This window comes from Triplophysa dalaica, chromosome 2 (assembly GCF_015846415.1).
Source record: "Triplophysa dalaica isolate WHDGS20190420 chromosome 2, ASM1584641v1, whole genome shotgun sequence".
NCBI classification, from domain to species: domain Eukaryota; kingdom Metazoa; phylum Chordata; class Actinopteri; order Cypriniformes; family Nemacheilidae; genus Triplophysa; species Triplophysa dalaica.
In genome coordinates, this window is record NC_079543.1 from 20,443,755 (window position 1) to 20,464,441 (window position 20,687).

Sequence of the window (20,687 nt, forward strand, 5' to 3'; positions counted from 1 at the left end):
TATGGATCTCTAACAAAGACAGAAAGCACATCTTTATTTAAGGGGCACAATTGACAGGGTTCAATACGACCCCAGCGTGCCTCCTTCCAAATATTTATGATACGTTAAAAAAAATTAACCCATGCAAACACACAAAGGCAGGTCTGATGTTTCAGTTTGTGTTACAAACTTCTCTTTAATACAATATACCAACTCTCTTCTTTAAAATGCAATCTTAAGTATGTCCTCAGTGATTCTCCTAACAGCATTGTACAGATAAAGCCAAAAATCAATTCCATATAGACAGATTTAATTAGGATGTGCACAGTAGGATGGGACAAATTTGTTGGAAACCGGAAGAATAAGGGGTACATCTTAAAAAACTGCATTAGTCACAAAACCCAGTGTATTTGGTGCACAAGTGCTGTTCTTGCATTAATACAAACCAGATCCTAATCTCTAAGACAAGCAGTTTTATGTTTAACTTCTGATTCACAACCATCTTCAGTAACATTTGCAAAATAGACAGCCCCCGATGAAAGATCTGAACGCATTCTCATAAAGCGCAAATCTAAATGTCCCAATTCAAGATTAAAATGATAAAAGTACAAACTCAAAATGGCAAAGTGAAACTGGACACGGCTGTAAGCCAACATGACGGATTTACTCTAGTCATATGTAGCGTCTGCACATTTGTTAAAGTCTGTGTGACGCCACTGCACACTTCTCATTAGGAACAACAATGTCATACCATCCATGTATTTAAATATGTGTACTTGAGTGTGACAAGACCATTAGAAGTTATGCTAGAGATTCTCGAATCAACCATTAGGAGAGAGCTTGGCTGTGGCAGGTTGTTTATGGCAGAGCTTGTATTTTTCTCCTCATTGTCTGGGCTTTCTCTTTGAGGTCTGGACGGTTGTCCGTTTCCATGGTAGCTAAAGAACGCTGAAGCTGTTGCCGACTCCTCTCGGACAGGCAGTCCCACTGATCGCTTTCTACAAACACAACACAGAACAAACCTCAGAACCTTAAAAATCCTCAATCCTTAAAGATAACTCAATTGTTTGTCAACTGATGACACTACCCATGGGTTATGATTTTTCCATATAGATATCTGTATTTTTTACCTCGCTCGGATCACCCAAGTAAATTTAATTTGGTTTGGGCATGTGCAGGGCAAAATTTAATATAATCTAAACCACATCGACAAAATAAACAGGCAGGATGATTATGCAATGCAAAATACCCTGTCGTATCGTCCTGCCAGCTTAAAATAAACACCAAAAAGTTTACAGTGTAAATACCCCATCAGATTATCCTACAATATAAAATAAAAAGCTAGGATTAATTTACAGTCCAAAATAAACCAGCAAATGGTCCTAACAGTATTAAATAAATATGTAGAAGGATTTAACAACGAAAATATCTGATCAGAATGTCTTAGTATTATAAAAAAAGAGGAAGGATAGGATGACATATCAGGACACCGGCAAACAGGATCCTTTCTAGGCTCTCTATGTCACAAACGCTTGTTATAAATGCAGAGCGACCCCTTCATTCAGAACATAGTTTTGCGAGTTATCTTTATATATCGAGAGAATCCGTGAAAAATAGACGACTGTTTTGATACACAAAAAAGCGTGTGGTGTCATTTTGGTGTCATAAGTGGGCAACTGAACAGTCTGGAAGTTGAGACGTCTACATGATATCTTTAACATTATAACATCTATATACTTAAATAGGCAATTCATATTTAACTATACAAACGACCGATCTAGTCACAGTCTATATATGAACGCGTTTCTACTGAATGAATACATTTAAATGATCTGAAACCGCAACATGCAGCGTTTGCAAATACCTTTATCACATAAACTAATTAAAGTAATTTTGGGGTGGACTGGGGTTGGGCGAGGATGGGTGCAGACTTCCTTCTTTTTTGTCCTTGGCTGATCAAATGCCAGATTACTGGTCATGTGAGATCAGCAAGACAGCACCCTTCAGGTAGAACAAAATCCCTGTTTTATATATATATATATAATTATATAGACTGCAGTCTTTATCTCATGTACATACTTTTGTTTGGATTGAAAAATGGCTATAGCCTGAAAATTCAGTTTTACTCAAAACATTACTAAGTGTACATCCTAAAATGTCTTTCAAAATCGCATATGAATGTGAGCAAAACATTACCTTCAATCCTCTTCAAAAGAAGTTCCACTACGGCCAAAGCCTCTGTTCTTACAGATGAGTAACTTTTGTTTTCTGTGGCAAAAAAATAATAACTTGTTAAGATAAATCTGAATGAGATAGATTAGAAAGATGTGTTATTGTAGAAGCTCCCCACCTAGTGGTGATGCCAGGGCAGTGCAGGTCTCGGTCAACATCTCGATAAGAACCGCAGGATTCTGTTGATCTTTATCCAACAGCAGCAAACTATAAAGTACACATATAAAAAATCTTGAGAATTGTCAAATTGCCATTTTCCATTGGTCTTTTGTTTATCTACACCGTCTAGTTCTAGTCTAGATCACTGTTCACGCAAATGGGTGTGATATAGATTTATCCCGCTAGACAAAGCTGTAAACAAATTGATGCTTTGTGTAGAAACAATTTTAAAAAATCATTGTGTATTATGTGCAGGCGTACCCCTGATAGAAGACCCTCATGGCACGCAGGACTCCCAGCTGAACCCTCCATATGCTCAACTTCAGTCTCACACACATCAAGCTACAAACCTCCACCTGGAACTGACCTGCAAAACATAACACATAATAAACCACTCACTGCGCCAAACATTTTCAACGTGCTGGTGTAATTTTGTGTTCACAGTGAAAGCTAAAAAGCTGCAGGACCCAACACAAGTAAGAACTCCTTTTCTCACAACACCCATTGTATAGTGTAAAAATGTGTGTGAGACTTACTTTGTGTCTGGACGGTTTTTGGCCAGGCTTTTCCAAGCGTTTCAAACGCGCACAACAGAACTTCTGTTTGTAATTCACGAGCTTTAGCGTCGTCGTCATCATCTTCATGTCTCGGGGAACCGGTACTTGTCGGCTGATTCTAAAAAACAAAGTTTATCAAATGCAATCAAAAGCACTTTCAGGAATACGGTTACATTGGCAAATCAATAGTGCTGGAATGCCAAAGCTCAGTGACTTTGGTAGAGATATGTGCTTAACTGCACCTTTCTAATGAGGGGAAGCACAATTTCAGTGGTTTCTTTAAACCGATCCGTCTGCGTCGACTCCAAGATGTCTGCAGCGCTGTGTAAAGCCGCCATTTTATAAACCAGACTCTCTTTCTTACATTCCTTCAGCACCAGATCTAAAACCTCGCTGATAGTTGGCTGACCCGCTGCAGGCTTCTGTAGCTCCACACTGCACATACAAATAAATAGATACATATAAGAACGTCTGCATTCCAATGCGCATTCAATGTCACAATGGTAAATTATTTCTGTCACTAATTTTCATAATATTAAGCCACATAATACCAAAAAAACAATAAGATTATGCCACTTTATTTTATTACTAAAACATAATTTCACGTTAGAAGTTTATTTCTCTTTATTTTATGATGGCTGTATTTGCTATTTGAAAACCAAAAGTTTTGGGGCCCATTTCCTCCCAATATAAAGAAATACTGCGAAGGAAAATGTCCATGCTCATCATTGAAGTAACAAGACTGACCAGCCGTCTGCAACAGTATTTGCTAATAAAACTTGTATTTGTGCCTATGTGTTCATTTTGAATTACAAACAAACAGTATGTCTAACCTGCATTTAGACACCACAGATCCGACAGCTTTCAACAGCTCTTCCTGGAGAAATAAAATCAGTCATTACAATCAGAGACTAGAAAATACAGCGAAGAAATTCATTTTAACTCTTTCACCGCCATTGACGAGTTATCTTGTCATTTAAAAAAAAAAAACGGTTCCCCGCCAAATACGAGTTATTACGGCAATCAGTGTTTGTACTGTTTTACAGCAGGTGGCCCATTACACACCTTTGGGAAAAAGTACAGAAGCTCAGAACCTAGATCGTATATGATTTAGCAGTTTTTAATGATTGTTCTGAGTGAAATCTGGGCGGAATCTTGGACAAAAAAACGTTAATTATCTCAGCTGTTTAATCAAAATGAGGAATTTTTGAAGAAACCTACCCACATCTACGGAGTGATAAAAACAAACAAATGAAGATTGAAGAATACGGTTTCTTTTGTTTAAAAGCTGAGACTCTGTTCATTCATCGGACATATAGTTTGTCCATATATTCCTTACATAAAATGTACTGTGAGCCATTAAAGTTTGGTGAAAATGTAAAAAATGCTGGCGTAGGCTGGCAACTTTTTTTTTTTTTTAAAAACAAAAAAGAGAGAGACCAAAATAAAGACAGCAAGAAAAAGAGATTTACCTTCCCATCCCAGGTGCGTCCTGCGAGCCCCTGTAGTAGGGCGCTCAATACCATGCCCAGGTGAGGTGCCACCAGTGAGCCTGTCTGTTGCTTGGCGATTGTTGACATGGCACCTGCACCCTGAGCCTTCATCTTCCAGGACTGGGACTGCAAAGCCCTCTGAGTAATGGCTATAAGCTCAGTCATATATAACCGGATTCCACCGAAGCTACCTATAAACAGAATGCAAAAACATCAAAGAAAAAACTCAAAGCATGTACTAAATTCCTAGGGCACCATAACAATTTTACAAAATTGGTGAAATCTGCAAGAAATAAGGCGATTATGAATAAAGATTGATGACATTCAAGCTTATATATGCCTAGATGTTAACCCACCAGGTACATGTTCCTGCCAGACCTCTGTCCAGAGGTTGGCCTCAGCGCTCTCTCCCTTCTCCTCCTCGGGTTCCTGGTGCATGCCCAGAAATGCCAGCGGTAGAGCCACTCCTGCATGAGCTTTCAACACATCAGGACTGTAGTGACTGATGGCATGAACCACCAGACAGCACGAAGACTTGTACAGCGCCTCTGTGAGCCAAAGAAAAACATAAGAAAAGATTTGAGAACAGATTCAGATTTTCTGTTCAAATGCCACACAAAATGCTATTTTGAATGAAGAATACCCTCTTTCTCCAGATACCAGGTGTTGAGTTTCTGTAGAAGCTTCTCCACACTGCTGTCTTTGGCTGTCTAATAGTGAAAAAAACAACATGACCATTTTTCAAGCTACGCTACGATCAGCGTTTCGCCTTAATTACATCATATATGAAGTTTTTCATACCCTAACCAGATGTCCAATGGCAAAGGCAAATGACTTCTGTATGACACTGCTGCGGTCATTGATCCCATTCAAGAGTGTACTCATGAGTTTACCTGCGGGAAAAACGCACACACATAAGTCTTACAATCACAATAGCGCTTTATAACCTCTGATCCATTGTGTGTGCGTTACCTGAATATGGAGAGAGATCTTGTGGACACTGCACCGTCAATGACACAATTACGCTGGCACATCCACCCTACAACAGCACGTAAGCGTTAGCATTTATATTAACGTATGCGAGCATGTGTTTTAATGTATGATGCATATTGAGTACCTTTGTTCCAAGGCCAACTCCACTTTTTAGCAGATCGCAGAGTTTGGGAACAAGCTCTCCCAAAACAGACACGTCCAAGTGCTGTAGACACTAAAATCGTAAAAAAAAAAAAATCAATCTCCAAAAACATACTTATTGCAAATGCCAGTGTCCTCTAAATTTGTACAGATGTGCATGTTCCATCTGAAATCACAACTCACTAAATCTTCAACATTTAAAGCTTCATTTACTGTCTGGCAGTCAATATTTCATCACAACGTGAAGAGAACGTTCATTATTTTTGGTTGAGATCATGATAGCATGTGTATTACCATATTAATGGTTTCCATCATAGGGGAGGACTTGGCGGCACTTAACCTGGCGGCGTCCATGGCACTCTAAACAGAAAGACAATCAGTTCAGATTTAAGAAACCGTTACGTTTCGCTCATCCTCACAAAACTTCAGCTTACCTTCTCCTGCTCGGTGGCTCTCAGACTGAGGTAGTTGAGCACCTGCGGTTCCAGCACACTCAGAGCCTCCAGCAGAGCCGGGATGAGTCGTGGAGCGTGTGGCTTGAGACGGCTGCCTGCTGACTTACTGATCTTCACTAGAGTTTGGATACTAATACACAGCACCACCCACATTATACATACATGTACACTAAAGATGCTCCGTTTCAAATTGTCATGGTCACTTTCTCACCTAAGACTTCGCACTTCAGCCACGTTGCTGATGATGCCCTTGTCCAGTAGAGCTGGCAACAACACGGCGACCGTCCTCTGAGCAGTGACACCTGAAGATTCGCACATGCGCACACACACCTTTCGAAAAACAAACGCACGTCAGTACCTGCAATGACTCGGGAAAAGAATAATCATGCGATTCAGTTCTGCAACTCACTTTACTGAGAGTCTTCAGAGTCAAATCTGCTGCCTTACGAACTGATTCCTAAAATAAGAGCGAAAACAACCATCACGTCAAATGAAACGTCACAAAACGGGAAAACGTGGCGCAAGCTTGTTTCTCACCTTAATGTCATCCAGGACCCGGAAAAGAGTCTCCCAGATTTCTGCCAGCCGGTCGATGATTTCATCCGCCTGCCTTCCGCGAATCAGATCATTCAACGCCAAACAGCTAAAAATTGGATAAAAGTATAAAAATAGGCTCTTCCAAACCCAGACAGGAAATGGAATCCTGATCTAGACACATTACCTTGACTCTCGCACCCTCCACATGTTACTGGTGAGGTTGGATATGACATCCTGAAGAATTTCTTTAAAATACTTCTCCACCTGTGACAAGACAACGTTCAAGTCCCTGAACTCGTTCATGTGTTGAGTAATATACACTTGAGTATTAACCACTTACGATGGTTTTATCTGTCACAAGAGCATCCCAGATGCTTGTCATAGCCTGTCTGATGGCCAGGTTGGGGTCAAACTGGTATCTATAGAGGCGTGGCACCAGCTGTGGTAGGAAGATTGCCAGCTGTTCACCTGCCTTTGCGGCAATTATGTTAAATCCGAATGCTGCCCCCTACAGTGCAGGAAGAATGAATAATTTATTAAAAACTATCTATGAGAGGGATTAGTGATATTGCTCCCAAAAACAAAAATTCTGTCATCATTTACCCACCCTCTTTTCATTTCAAACCTGTAAGACTTTCTTTCTTCTGAAGAACACAAAATAAATTTTGAAGAAAGTTGGTAACCAAACAGCACCGGCTGCCATTTACTTCTATTGTATTGACACAAAAGCAATGCAAGTGAATGGGTGCCAGTTATGAACATTCTTCAAAATATCTTCTTTTGTGTTTTGCGGAAGAAAGAAAGTCATACAGGAATGAAATGGCAAGAGGGTGCGTAAATGAACTATCACTTTAAATCTGCATTTTGATGAATGTTAATTACCTTTCTGGAATTCCACATGGCATGATGATTGGCTAGATTCATGAACTTGTATACAAGATCTGGTTGGTTTAGATCACTTGCCAATGAGCACAGCTCCTTATAGGTGGACAGCCCGTGTCTAACGGAGAAAAACATTCATTAATGACAAATCTGTGAAGATGTATCCGTTTCCAAAAAACAAAAGCTGATTTACTATATGAACATCATACCCATCAGGAGCTTTGCCAAGGGCCTCCCCCTGAAAGACTTCAGTATCCTCTGAGACTGCATGTTTGGCTCTGAAAACACAAATACACCTCACATTGCTCAGCGTTTAAAGACACATTTCATACCATACGTATTACTCCATAATAAAATGAAAATGTTAAGTTGCATTCACAAGCAAGCTTCTTTTCTATTCTCACAACAAAAAAAAATGTATAAGGTCACTTTTATAACGTCTGAAGTAACAGTTGATGCAATGTCACATGTATTTCTTAATTTCGAACCACAAGTTTTGTAGTCCAGGGTCAAATTTTTTTGGTTTTAATGTGTAATGTAATGTGTTTTTGTTATATGTGACCCTGGACAACAATCATGGCTTATGGTTCAATTTTTCAAAATTGAGATTTTTTACATCATCTGAAAGCTGAATAAATAAGCTTTCAAATGATGTATGGGTTGTTAAGATAGGACAATATTTAAAAATACAAATGTTTAAGATTCGGGAATCTGATGTTGTAAAATTATTAAAGGGGTCATATGGTGCGAAGACGTGTTTTTCTGTGTCATTGGTGTGTTATAAGTTGCCCATGCAAGTATTAGACACGTAAAATTGCAAAACTTAAAGTGTCGGAACAAGAGATTCCTTCGATCTAAATGCGAATGCTCACCCAGACCTGCCTGAAATGCCTCGTGTAACCACACCCCCACAAATCTTCGTCCACAAATCTATACGCAAGTAAGGTGGGCGTACCTGTCCGTAAAATTGCTTTGGAACTTGCAGTTTTCGACCAATCACTACGCACTAGCTAACTGGCCATCATAGCACACCTCGCTTTTCAGAGCAATGAGCTTTTTAAAAAAACCTGCGCGATTCAGAGAGGCAAGGGAATATATCACATGGAAATCAGAAACTGGTTTACCTTTTACCAGTCATGAGAGTTTCCACGAGAGTTGACACCAGTTCCTGTTGATCCTCTTCTCCTCCAAGCTCATATACCAACCCGAGTCCTTTAGATGCCACATCCTGGCTAAGTTCTACACAAACACACAAACATAAATCTTCATAAAGAAACTTATTTGACCTTTCAAAGAGTGATATCCTGAAGCAGCAGAACGTGACTCACCATCAGGGTCAGACAAGATGGAAATAAAGGCCGCCTGTATCTCCTTTAAGTGGGACTACCAGCGACAAAGAACAGACAGATATTTAGTCATGTGAATGTTTCTTTATATATTTATGTGACCGAGTAATTTTTACCTGTATTTCTTTGTGATGGCTGAGTTTCTTTACTAAAGAGAGGACCCATATGCAGGCAGCCTGTCTTACGTGAGGGTTTGGACTGGGTATGTATTTAGACAAGACCGAGTTCAACACCCAGGGCACTATATCATTATTTTTGGCATCTGAGAATGACACAAAGAGTGATGACATCATACTTCATTGAATGAGGACTCGAAAAATATTTATATAATATAAAATCAATATAACTCAGATATTCTAATAAAATTCTCTCTCTCTCTCTCACACACTCACTGTCAGGAGGGCAGTACTGGTCTTCTGTGCACGTCCACACATCGCGGGCGGCTCCAGAACAGCTTCCTGTAGCAGCATTAGTTAAGGCCTCTCCCACTGTAAACTGCAGCTCCACCTGCTTGGCCTGAAGATATTAAAGGGTAACAAAATAAAAGCATTACTACTTATTGTCCATCGTCAGCACCATCACAACCTTTGTGCAATACTACGCATATACACATTTAACCCTGTTCTGTGTGATAATATCCTGTAATAACATTACCTCTACTGAATCCATGAGGCCCTGCAGGATTTTCTTCTGGTGTGGGAATTCTCCATCGCCCACCGGCAGGAACCCAAGGGTCTGGATGGCACGTTCTTTCATCTAACAACACAGTGATCATTAGGACAATAAAACTTATTTTGACAACAGTGTAAAAATCAAATTATCTATGTAGAAGTTCTTCGTTATCTGTTAAAAGCACACAAGTAATATCGTCATATTGTTTGTTTGTGATGTACCTTGCCAGTCTCTTTCCCCGAGGGGATCCGAGCGAGCAAATTATCCACCAGACCGAGTTTGCTGAAGCCGTCTCCATCCTCAGGTATCAGCAGCACGCTGTTCCGCCCAATCTCACCCAACGCTGTCACCGCCGCAACAGTCAACAGCGGAGACTCGCTGTTCAAAAACGAACCTAAAGGAAAGAAAATGTGTTGTTGCAACAGTTAACTACATCGTTTTAGGTGTTGCGCAACTCATTTAGAACAAGAAACTCGCATGAAAGACACGTACCTATAGTTTTGGTTGCCATGGCAATCAGTTCCTTGTTTTCAATGGGAGTGGCTTCATTAGGCATTCTGGTACGCCTCTTACTCATGTATCTGCCGACCATGTAGCCCAGAGCCATGATGGCACCATGCTGAGTCTCAGGACTCTGAATTTCCAAAACAACAGTACAGCCAAATGACGGTTGTAGGACACATAAATAAAGAAATTTGTTGTGGACAAGTATTCCAAAATTTGCAACATACATGACTGTCTTTAGTTGTCTTGATCAGGTTTTGTACAGCGCTCTTAAGTTCATTTCCAGACATAGACGAGACGACCACAGCGTACAGCTGAGCTGCCAACTCACGCATGTCCTCTTTGTTAGTGTTCATGAGACCCTGTAAAACAAATGTGATTTATTCATTTGACTTGTACATTTGTTTTATATTGAGCTAAAGAAACATCCCCATTCCAAAAGATAGTATATAAGCGAAATACCTTTATCCAGTCTATCTTGTCCACAAACTTGGGAGCTAGATTCTCTGGGCACACGGAGACCACTTCTAACAGACAGTACATTACTGGAATACCTGCAATGGAGAATCAGTCCACTATTTTTACTTTTACTATAGACACTTTTGCAAGATGTAAACAAAACTGGTCCAAAGCATTTTCAGTTTCGTTATTTTTCACTACACAAACATTACAACAAAATACAATCAACAGAACGCAAAACGGAATCGAAATGTTAAACGAACATTTTGGGGACTTTTGGCAAAATGGTCTGTACTGTAACTACATGAGTGCACTTGGTGACATTACAATTGCACTGAATTCCTTACCGTACAGTTATTTGGCTGAAATATAATTGACAATACACTAGTAAATTAATACTTAAAATGTTTTATCTTGTTGTGTTTGTAAATGTAGTGTTCTGTTTTGTGTCAGATTCATTATAAGAAACATCCCCAGCTGACAAATTATTACCCAGCCATTATGTTTAACTGCCCTCACCTCCTACAGCTGACAGTAGCTGATGCAGTAAATCCATGTACACGTGAACTGGATTGGCCTCTCCCCCCTTAGGGGTGAAGGAAGGAGAAACTTCATTGGACAGCAGTGACTGAACATAGCGTCCAATAAGAGGAGCATCATCCTGCATGTCGATTAAGCTCTGAGAAGTGGCAGTGGCTCCTGCGCTATTCACCAGACACAGTCGCAGATAAAGAACAATCTAGAAAAAAAGGAGTTAGATGAAACACAACATTTGTACTAAAAATGAACAAAAACAAAAAACATTACGCCCAATAAGTACCTCTCCAAATGTGGCAGGATTGTAGGGCAGTGTATAGGTACCAACTATGTATTTTGCAGGAGTCTTCAGTCTCTGTGCAGCCTATCAGACACAAATTCAAAGTCAGCCAATACTTACATAAATGTATTTTTATACTTTCAGTAAAGACATAAATGAACTCCACACCTTCTCCTGGATGTAGCTGACCATCTCTGGGAATGAAGGCATCGGCTTTGATCCTTCTTTCTCAGAGCGCTTAGATGGGAGAGACCTTAGGGCGCGCTGGGCTTCTCCAGACACCTCTTCACGACTACAACCAAGACCAGTGTGATGCACATCATTCACAACACTTAAAAGCATAAGGAACTACAGGAACCATATGTAAATACTCACGGATCTCCCGCAGCCAGCAGTAAGAGATACCTTGACGCTACATGATCAGGTGCAAACACAGTAATTGCAAATTTCATTGCTACCTGGCGCACCTGTACCTCCGGCTAACATAAAACAACAACAGTACATATTGTTACGAAATGTAATTTATAATCCAAGACTAAAGAAATACTTTAAAACACATTAACAACTTAAATAAAAAACTAACCTTTGCAATATATGCAGCTACAAGTGCTTCCATTAGGTTTAGCAGCGCCCCCTGAAGGTTAACATATGCTCCCACCATCATAGACAGTGCCTCCTGTATGGCCAGCCGCACATCAGCTTCCTCCTGTTTCCATTTAGACCGTAGGTTAGAATTGAACAAGAGGGAAGCAATAACCAGACAGTGACTGCATGAAATGATCAACAAACAAACCTTGCACATGGACTCAAAAAACTGCTGCACCAATGCAATGTCTTTCGTGAAAAGCTGAGGCATCCGGCTGCAGCAAAGAGGATAGAGGATAAATAAACAATATAGAACAATATATACATACAAAAATAATTCCAAAGTTTAATTATAAACATCGCATTACCTTGAAAGTTTTCCAACAGCAGAATATGCCATGCATAATAATTTAGGATCCTTCAAATATAAATATATAAAATAAAAGTCATGTTTCCTTGAAATAATGTATAATTTCAATAATATCTAAAGAAGTGACTTGTTTTGCATTTGTTCCTACCTCTTTATATTCATTAATAAGCTTGGTAAGGCCATTCAGTAGCATTAAACCCAGTGGTTTGTTAGTATCAGGGCACCTTTGAATAAAAGACAAATTAGGATGATGACATTAATGATAATAAGGCAGAAAATTAGGGCTGTCCAACGATTAATCACATCCAAAATAAACGTTTGTTTTTAATATAAATATGTATGTGTACTGTGCATGATTATTTTGTATTTATAAAAGCATACACATAAACATATTTAAGAAAAAAAGAATAAACATTAATATATAATTATAGTATTGGTGAATATTAATAAATCCATTTAAATATTTCCTAAATATAAATAAATTGATGTGTATGTTTTTGTGTTCATAAATACAAAATTCACATGCACAGATCATAGACATATTTTATGTAAGCACAAACTTTTATTCTGGATGCGATTAATCGTTTGACAGCCCTTCAAAAATATGAACCATTCAATTCCTGCTGAAAAATCGTAATTAAGAGAAATACACATATTTATTACAGCCTGCCACTAAATATCATGTAAAATCAAAGTGAATTTGGGTTTTATGATTTTCACACGTGGAGCATTAAAAGATTTACTGTTTAACAAATATTAAAAATAAAATGATTAACATTTTTGTCACTGCATGGTAGGGGTGACCCCGAATCGTCGACGATTCGAAGCTGCGATTGGAGGAGCCTGATTCGACTATCAATCTCACAGTCGAATCGTCGCAGAGGTGTTATGCAACACACACATGCACATGTCTGACTTCACTATAGGCAAGACGTGACAATTCTGATTCGACTATGTAAATTCTTAGTCGGGGACATCCCTTCACGGTTTACTGTTTCATGGCTTTTAAAGAATATTGTTCATACTTACACCATACAGATATGATGCACAAACTGCAGAGTGAGGGACAGGAGTTTATTGTTGGTGTTTGCTCCAAAAAGCCCATCATAGACAACCTAAAAACACAGATTATAAAAATTTATTTTAAAAAGAGCGTTATTTAAAATGTGTTAAATTTGTGTTTCACAGATGCACTTTGAGAATTGAATCCCATATGAATTAAACATGTCTGTACTAAGATTATCTGAGAAAACGCATATAATATAATGGCCAACTACAGAAATGTAGCCTCTCCAGATTTTGATGTTCATGATTGATGCTTCCCATTTCTGTCAACTTGATTTTGTTCTATTATGAATTAGACCATTTTGCGGACTTTCATAAAAATTGTTCATGTTTGAATTACTGCTGGTATCTCATCTGACATACGAGCAACAAGGACCAACTCCTCATATTCTTAATGACATACTTATCACAAACACAAATGCTGTTTATTCAAAAGGATTTATGATGCACCTATTCCAGAACATTTTACCCTCTGAAACGTTCACATCTTTCTCTTGTCTGACCTGTATATTAGCAGGAAAGCATTCAGCAGCCAGTCTGGAGCGGAGCAGATGAGGCAGAATCTTTAGCTTGACTCTGGTGCTGACCGGCTCATGCTTCAGTTCCTGTTTAACTGTGGCCCCCTGTGTAATAAACACCACTTCGTATTAAACTCATTTAAACTGTTTGTCAAACCTTTGACATCGGCCCAAGTTGAAACTTACTTTTGATTTGAGTGGAATATCACCCAGGTAAACTTTATACATTCTGTTGATGATGACTGGATTGTTCCAGTCAACAATGCTGATGTAGAAAACAGAAAACAAGAAATGAGTTTCAATATCAAGACATCATACTTTAATTTGATATAGGCAAGAGCGTCACCTCTGCTTGCTTTTCAGTTCCAGATCAGCTGCTGTAGCGACGCTGTGCCTGGTGTCACTTGAGGCCACGACTAGGTGAATGACAGACTCAACCTCAGGAACCTGCTCTGCCTCTATGAACTTCACAATCCCCAACTTGCACTAAGAAGTCAAAACAAAAGCAGTGTTACCTTGGCAGCCAGTGCCCATCACTTTTCTAATCTATAAGTGATCAGGATAGCTTTCGTATTTCACCATAAACCAGGAAATTTATCTCTAGAGTAAGATCACCTGCTCCAATTGTTCTGGGCTCCATTGAGCTTCTCCAATGACTCGCTTTACGGCGTAGACGCTCATTCCTGGAGGGGGCTGAGGGAGACCCTGTACCGCAGCAGCTCCTGCCCCAGATGCAGAACCCCCCTGTGGGGATGCGGGGGTCGGACGACTAGGAGGCTCATTTAACACAAATCTTTACATGAGACAACAAAAGAGAAAGCTATTGAAATGTAAAAGTTAATGAGAAGCTTCAATTCATATTGTCAGTTCAAACAGTTAGAAGATATTGCACCCCTGGGTAAATGATAATAATATAAACGTACTACAGTATATAACTGCTATAGGCGGTTTCATCCGACGCATGCGCCCGGACTGCAGTTAACTTCCGGTCTATGTTTGTTTATCGGTCTGGCTAGTGTCTAATAATATAATAACTATTTACATTTTATTTAATTATTTGTTTATATGATTCTTTTCTTGCATAATAATTGTATTAAAGAAATGTTTTTGTTGTATGTTAATTTGATAAAAAAAACAATTTGTTTAATGGTTCCTGTAGTTTTGTTGACTTGACATCAAGCTGTTGAGCCCATACACCAATAGAAAGCTTAATTTTTCATTATTCAGATGATGTAAAGATCTCAATTTTGAATAATTGATCCTTAAGACTGGTTTTGTTGTCGAGGGTCACATATAACAAAAACACATTACATATTATAAACCAAAAAAATGTGACCCTGAAAAACAAGACTTGAGGGTCAATTTTTCTAAATTGAGATACATTTGACATTGCGTCAACTGTGACTTCAGATGTTATAATAATGGACTTATATATTTTTATAAATATCTTTTTTTGTGTGATAATAGAAAATAGGCTTGCATGTGAATGCCACTTAACAATTTTATTTTATTATTGATTAATCCATATGCTGGGATGTTTCTTTAGACTTGAGCACTGTGGGGTGTATTTGTGTTTTCAGATGTAAAATATTGGTGAGAAGAGTTTAGCCTAATGGTTCTTATCGGTTTCTTTTGCTTGTTACCACGAATAATCCAGAGGCCCTCTACTATTTGCGAATGTGTTAATGACTGTTATGTTATGTTGTTGCTTTGAAACCATCTCTAGATGAAAGCTAAAATACTTATGAAAGAAAAAGATTCTGAAGGCTACATTCTTTTGCTCTTACCTCTGAGCAAACAAAATCTAGCATCATTTTTACTATGCAAATATAAAGACCTACCCATAAGGCATCAGTAGAACATCAAGCATGAACTCTAAGAGCAGTTGTACAGTCTTGGGCCTCTCCGCCAGTACAAACGGGGAAGCTTTAGTCGGCTCTTTAGGATATTTCATGTTATATAGCGTAGGGATCAACAAATTCATCAGACTGGAATGAGAAAAGAAAGAGATTATCTCAGCGATTCTGTTGAGTACTAATATTTCACCATATTAACAATGGAGATTCATAAACTTCCCCCTGCATGACTTGAACTTACATGCTTTCAGTTTCAGCTTCTAGTAACCATAAATCCCATTCCCATTCCCCACACCCCCCCCTCACGCACACACGCGCACACACGCGCACACACACACACACACACAGACAATCACACACAGACACACACACACACACACACACACACACAGACACACACACACAGACACACACACACACACACAGACACACACACACACACACACAGACACACACACAGACACACACACACACAGACACACACACACAGACACACAGACACACAGAACAACAAATTTTTATCATCCAAGGTAAATTAAAGTACAAACCAGCTACATTTAAAACGATATATTACTATAAAAATATTGAAATGGTTTAAACACAACTGAAACTAACCTGTCCTGTTGAGGCTGAGGTTTGCCCTCCATTGCTGTGAGTAAAGTAGGTGCGAGCTCACACTGTTTGGACACCTCCAGCCTGGGATAGCCCAACTTAATGTAGATGATAGTGAAATTCTGCACAAACACAGTCAGACATAAGACCCAACTCTCTATAAAATAACATGTGACCCTATCTGTGAAAACCAAGTTAAAGTTGCCATAACTCAGACAGTTTCTGCATATCTCAGGTTAATCTTGAGTCCTTACAGAATAGTATCGGACCCTTCAAATCTCCCTAGCATCTTTAGTTTGATCAAATTTATAAAAGAGAGATACAGCTGTACAATTATTTACGAAAACATACATAGCGTACGGGGGATGGCAGCACTAAAGCACCTACGCACCAATTGCCAACAAAACACAGACATATGACTCAGTTTCACTTATGGCGTGCGGTTCATGTCCAGCAAGTTTTAGCGCTGGGACTGTGCCATCTATCAGTTTCAAATGATCTCCAAAACCAGCGTTATATACACTGTTAATTTAACATTCATCACCCAAATGCCGTAAGCAAACAAACACAAAACTCTAACTATCGCAAGAGTAACGAGCAGCAGCTGCAGGCCCACGGCGCAGCCAATCTTAACACAGCGCAGCCTATCTTGATGGGTCTTCCTTGCTCGTCGGTTGATGCGTAGGCGGGCTATTTCTTTCGCCTTGCCGAGAATTGCCCAATAAGGGACTAAGAAAAGTTGTTACGAAACGGATTTTCATGTTAAAAAAAAAACTTTATGAAACCTATATGAACGCTGGGGGAGTGTATCGAGCACAGAAATACTATGTCTTAAGTCCAACTCGTTTTTAGACAAGTTGACCATGTCAAGCATGAGAAGACAGTACGTTTAACATTGTCAATAAGTCAGAATGCATGAAACACTGTTGCATGCCCCCTTCAAAGTCTCCTAATCTAATTAGGAGCAATGATGTTTGATTTCTGTCATTAATTTCACTATGATTTCAATCTTTGACATGGCCTTACTAAATATTAAAGATATCAAGTAAAAAATATATAGAACGTTTCTACATTATGTAAAAAACTGTAAATCAACATTAGCTTTTTTTAACACAATGTCACATATATGAGAGTAAAACCTAGGCTCATGTTAACTGATAGTGAGATGTGGCCATGTGCATTCATACCGTGACAAAAGATGCTGCAGCTGGGTCCTGATACTGAACCAACAGCGTCTCCACGGGAAGCTGGACCTTGGGTCGACTTTTAATCCTTTTGTTCAGGTGCACCAGCAATTCCATAACCTAGACAGGCGAATACCACAATCCAAACTTTTAATACGGACCACCCGATGAATTCAAATCATGTGTGGTAGAGGGGCTGCTTACTATGACAATATTATAGCTAAAGTAAGACATATCATTTCCTCAAAAAATATATACAAACACAAGGCACCGCTTACTTTCTTGCGTACCCCCTCCTGCACGCTGGACAGTTTGAGCAATACAGGGGGCAGGAATTTGGATATAATGTCCTGCAACTGCTCATCTGTTTCTGCATGACCCAGCCGCATGAACACCCGCTCCAGTTGATCTGAGATGATGGAAAGTTAAAGGGTTATGCCGAGAAAGAATGAATGACAGAACGTGTCAAAATAAGAAATATATGTAAATGCTTGTTAATTTATAAATAAAGATGTTATCTTATGCTGTATCACTTTGTGAGAAGCTACTTATGCATTTAAAATGACTGACGTTATACCAACTGCATATTTCCACTGACGTGAATGCATTTTCACAGTATTATTTACGAATAAACTACTGCACAAGCTTGCAACGAACAACAGTCAATACGAAAAATAGTAATAGTAATCATCTAAAAATAGACGTTAAAATCGCTAGTTGGGTTAGCCTGTGAGCTGCATAGCTTGCCGGCTAACTAACGTCAACGTATTTCATCAATGCACTTATTCTTCACACTCAATAAATGACAACAAGTGCAGGAAAGCGATGATATTCAGATGAATCTAATTTCACATTAAATAGAGATAGTAATGTTATATAATTTACACAGACTCAACAGAAGTAGTTTCATTTTGGAGCATGACTGAGCATTGGGCCTCTTTAAGCACATAACGTTACTAGCCGGCTAGCTGACAAACTTAGCTACTTTACAAATATTTCTTTATGTAACTACAGGTAATAGAACGAGCATTACTGTGAGCTTGATTTGTGTAAGAATGAGCAATAATGAAAATAATAGCGATAACAACTTAGTAGTGATGATGAAATGAATAACGCAGAGTGAATCAAACTTACTAAGCTCGTCCTGCGCAGCCATGTTTGAACTGAAGCCACCAATGCAAGCGCTGCCACTCCTATCACAGACGCAACATCTCTCTCTCTCTCTCTCTCTCTCTCTCTCTCTCTCTATCTCTCTCTCTCTCAATTTTTCAAATTAAATGTACTTTATTGGCATGATTGCGAGTTCTTACATGCCAAAAGCATTAAACATATTACAAGAAGACATACAATGACTACACAAATTAAAGAGAAATTAAAATAAGGTGCTAAGGGCATTATAAAATAAAGAGTAATGTTTATAATAAAGTATATGTAAATAAAAAATATTGACCAAAATATGTAATGCATTGTGCATTGATTGTAACAGACTAAAGCTGTAGTTTGTTTCTTAGGGTGTGCAGCTGATGTGTGTCTCTCTTCACCAGTAGCATCTGCATTTGGTCTGTTTCTGAAGAGCTATGTAACTCTGGCATGAACTTTGACATTTTGTGAAAGTGTTTCACTCTCACCTCTTTAAATGTATCACTAATGAAAAAGAAAGTGTATCTGTCTCGTCCTCACTCTCTTTCTTACAAAGTATTAATATTTACATGCAGTTTTCCACGTTCCATGTACAGACATGAACTAGAGACAAATCTAACAAAAACAATAACTTTTATGTGTGTTTGTAACGCTATACTAATAATACCACGTACCAAAGTAAAATGCAAAAATAAAATTAAAAAATAATAATAAGTATGATAGAAATGCACAGTTCTTTAACATTGGTTGCAGTGGTTTGTGAATGTGTGCATTTAAATTGTAATATTGATAGATTCGGCTGTATGCGTGATTTGACAATATGAATTTAGGACAATTTGACTATTTTTGCATGCAGACAATCCTCTCTGAAAGACTCTCTGACAGTTGGTGCATCCCAAATTGCATTTTTGCACTACTCTTCGCCCTTTTGAGGTATACATAGTGTGAGTAGTGGGCCTACGTTCATAAAAAATAAAAAAAAAAAATCTGGACGCAAATGGTTAAGTGCCTAGTTTAAGTGCATAGTATGTAATTGGACAACTCCAGTTTGTGCATTATGCATTGACGTCACTTTCCCACGTGCACATGTAGGGGACACGCTCCCCTGGGTGGCAAAACACCTAGGGCATGTTCAAGCTCAAATCGGTGCGCAACGTGCGAACTACATGTTTCCTGAAATGGTGTACAACAGGGTTTGAGATACGTTTTCTCATGTTTGATGGGTGTGTCAAGAATGTCAGCCCAATCAGCAGCAACTGTGTATAACCCACGCGGTATTAAAGAGACAGCTCGCACATGGGTCCAAGTAAGGTTGTTTAAATGTGTCTGCTGCAGCTCTATACGCAACAATTGAAGATATTAGAAGAGATGTATTTTGCTGTATTCAACACTTATTTATACCAATTTCATCAGGATGCGAAAATTCTTCAAAAAGAACACAAAGAATGGTCATCTCAGCTGCCATATTTCAACTCTTGCGTCATCACAACAGGGTGTCCAATCGTACCATCGTTTCCGTTTTAAAAACGTTTTGTCGGGGCTGACGGTCTGATGCATTTGGCACACTTTTCTGGAAACACTTCAGCACGTTCGAAGTCGGCATCTGATTGGTTCAATTTCACAGGATTTCCGGGAGACATGCGTGTCGCCTTCTTTAACGGTCTGCCTGGAAACAACAAAGCCTTCTGATCTAAGAAGTAAGCTGTCGTGATAACAACGGTTGCTACATGAATTCATCCCGATCGACTAAACGCCAAATTCTTTACAGTATGCCAAGTTAATCAAGGCATAAACTTGATAATCATAGTTGTTTCTGTTAACTTTTGACACGTTCGTGAACGTACACAGGTCTGTAACATCGGACATTTCCACGCCTCTAAACATAATGCAGTACAAAACGAGACGTGATTGGTTTCTCTACCTGTCAGTCATATCCACTCTTGGGCGGGCTTTTCCAAAGTTAGTGGCGATAAGTTCCATTGGCCGTTTTAAAGCACCCAGTGTTGGGGTGATTTCCATTTACCGAAGACAATAAAATAACAACTTAATTAAAACTTAAGGTATATTTAAGTGCAAACTTAAGGGAAAAATACACTTAATATGCTTTATGCTACGCGAGACAACAAAACAC

General features: G+C 38.9%; 1 protein-coding gene across 2 annotated transcripts; it reads right to left on the bottom strand.

Moving 5' to 3' along the window:
• Positions 1–144: 144 nt before the first annotated feature.
• On the bottom strand, positions 145–20,663 carry ecpas (Ecm29 proteasome adaptor and scaffold). Of its 2 annotated transcripts, none has more exons than XM_056772074.1 (49): positions 20,478–20,663; positions 17,695–17,825; positions 17,420–17,536; positions 16,236–16,354; positions 15,606–15,752; positions 14,380–14,557; positions 14,111–14,250; positions 13,951–14,029; positions 13,750–13,869; positions 13,211–13,296; positions 12,330–12,405; positions 12,180–12,229; positions 12,020–12,086; positions 11,810–11,932; positions 11,602–11,705; positions 11,395–11,518; positions 11,230–11,310; positions 10,929–11,148; positions 10,413–10,504; positions 10,178–10,312; positions 9,939–10,080; positions 9,668–9,840; positions 9,429–9,530; positions 9,167–9,290; positions 8,891–9,036; positions 8,757–8,811; positions 8,553–8,667; positions 7,638–7,706; positions 7,429–7,546; positions 6,887–7,054; positions 6,731–6,810; positions 6,547–6,652; positions 6,419–6,466; positions 6,221–6,339; positions 5,989–6,139; positions 5,849–5,914; positions 5,538–5,627; positions 5,393–5,459; positions 5,222–5,313; positions 5,064–5,130; positions 4,777–4,968; positions 4,400–4,611; positions 3,761–3,804; positions 3,170–3,362; positions 2,907–3,045; positions 2,632–2,737; positions 2,330–2,418; positions 2,176–2,247; positions 145–977 (listed from the first exon to the last, which is right to left on the bottom strand). In XM_056772074.1, the coding sequence occupies exons 2-49, from the start codon at positions 17,803–17,805 to the stop codon at positions 838–840; spliced, it is 5,454 nt and encodes a 1,817-aa protein (XP_056628052.1). In that variant the 5' UTR covers positions 17,806–17,825; positions 20,478–20,663; the 3' UTR covers positions 145–837. The 2 variants fall into 2 exon arrangements, with proteins under 2 accessions (XP_056628052.1, XP_056628044.1); XM_056772066.1 differs by lacking the exon at positions 20,478–20,663 and adding an exon at positions 18,551–18,583.
• Positions 20,664–20,687: the final 24 nt, after the last annotated feature.

Coding starts and splice junctions, on each gene's coding strand:
- ecpas (XM_056772066.1), bottom strand. CDS start 18,572: ATGGCTGCGCAGGACGAGCTTA. Junction 5,314..5,392: donor AGATCTCTCTCCATATTCAG/GTAACGCACACA, acceptor TTTTTCCCGCAG/GTAAACTCATGAGTACACTC. Junction 4,969..5,063: donor CTGGTATCTGGAGAAAGAGG/GTATTCTTCATT, acceptor TTTGGCTCACAG/AGGCGCTGTACAAGTCTTCG.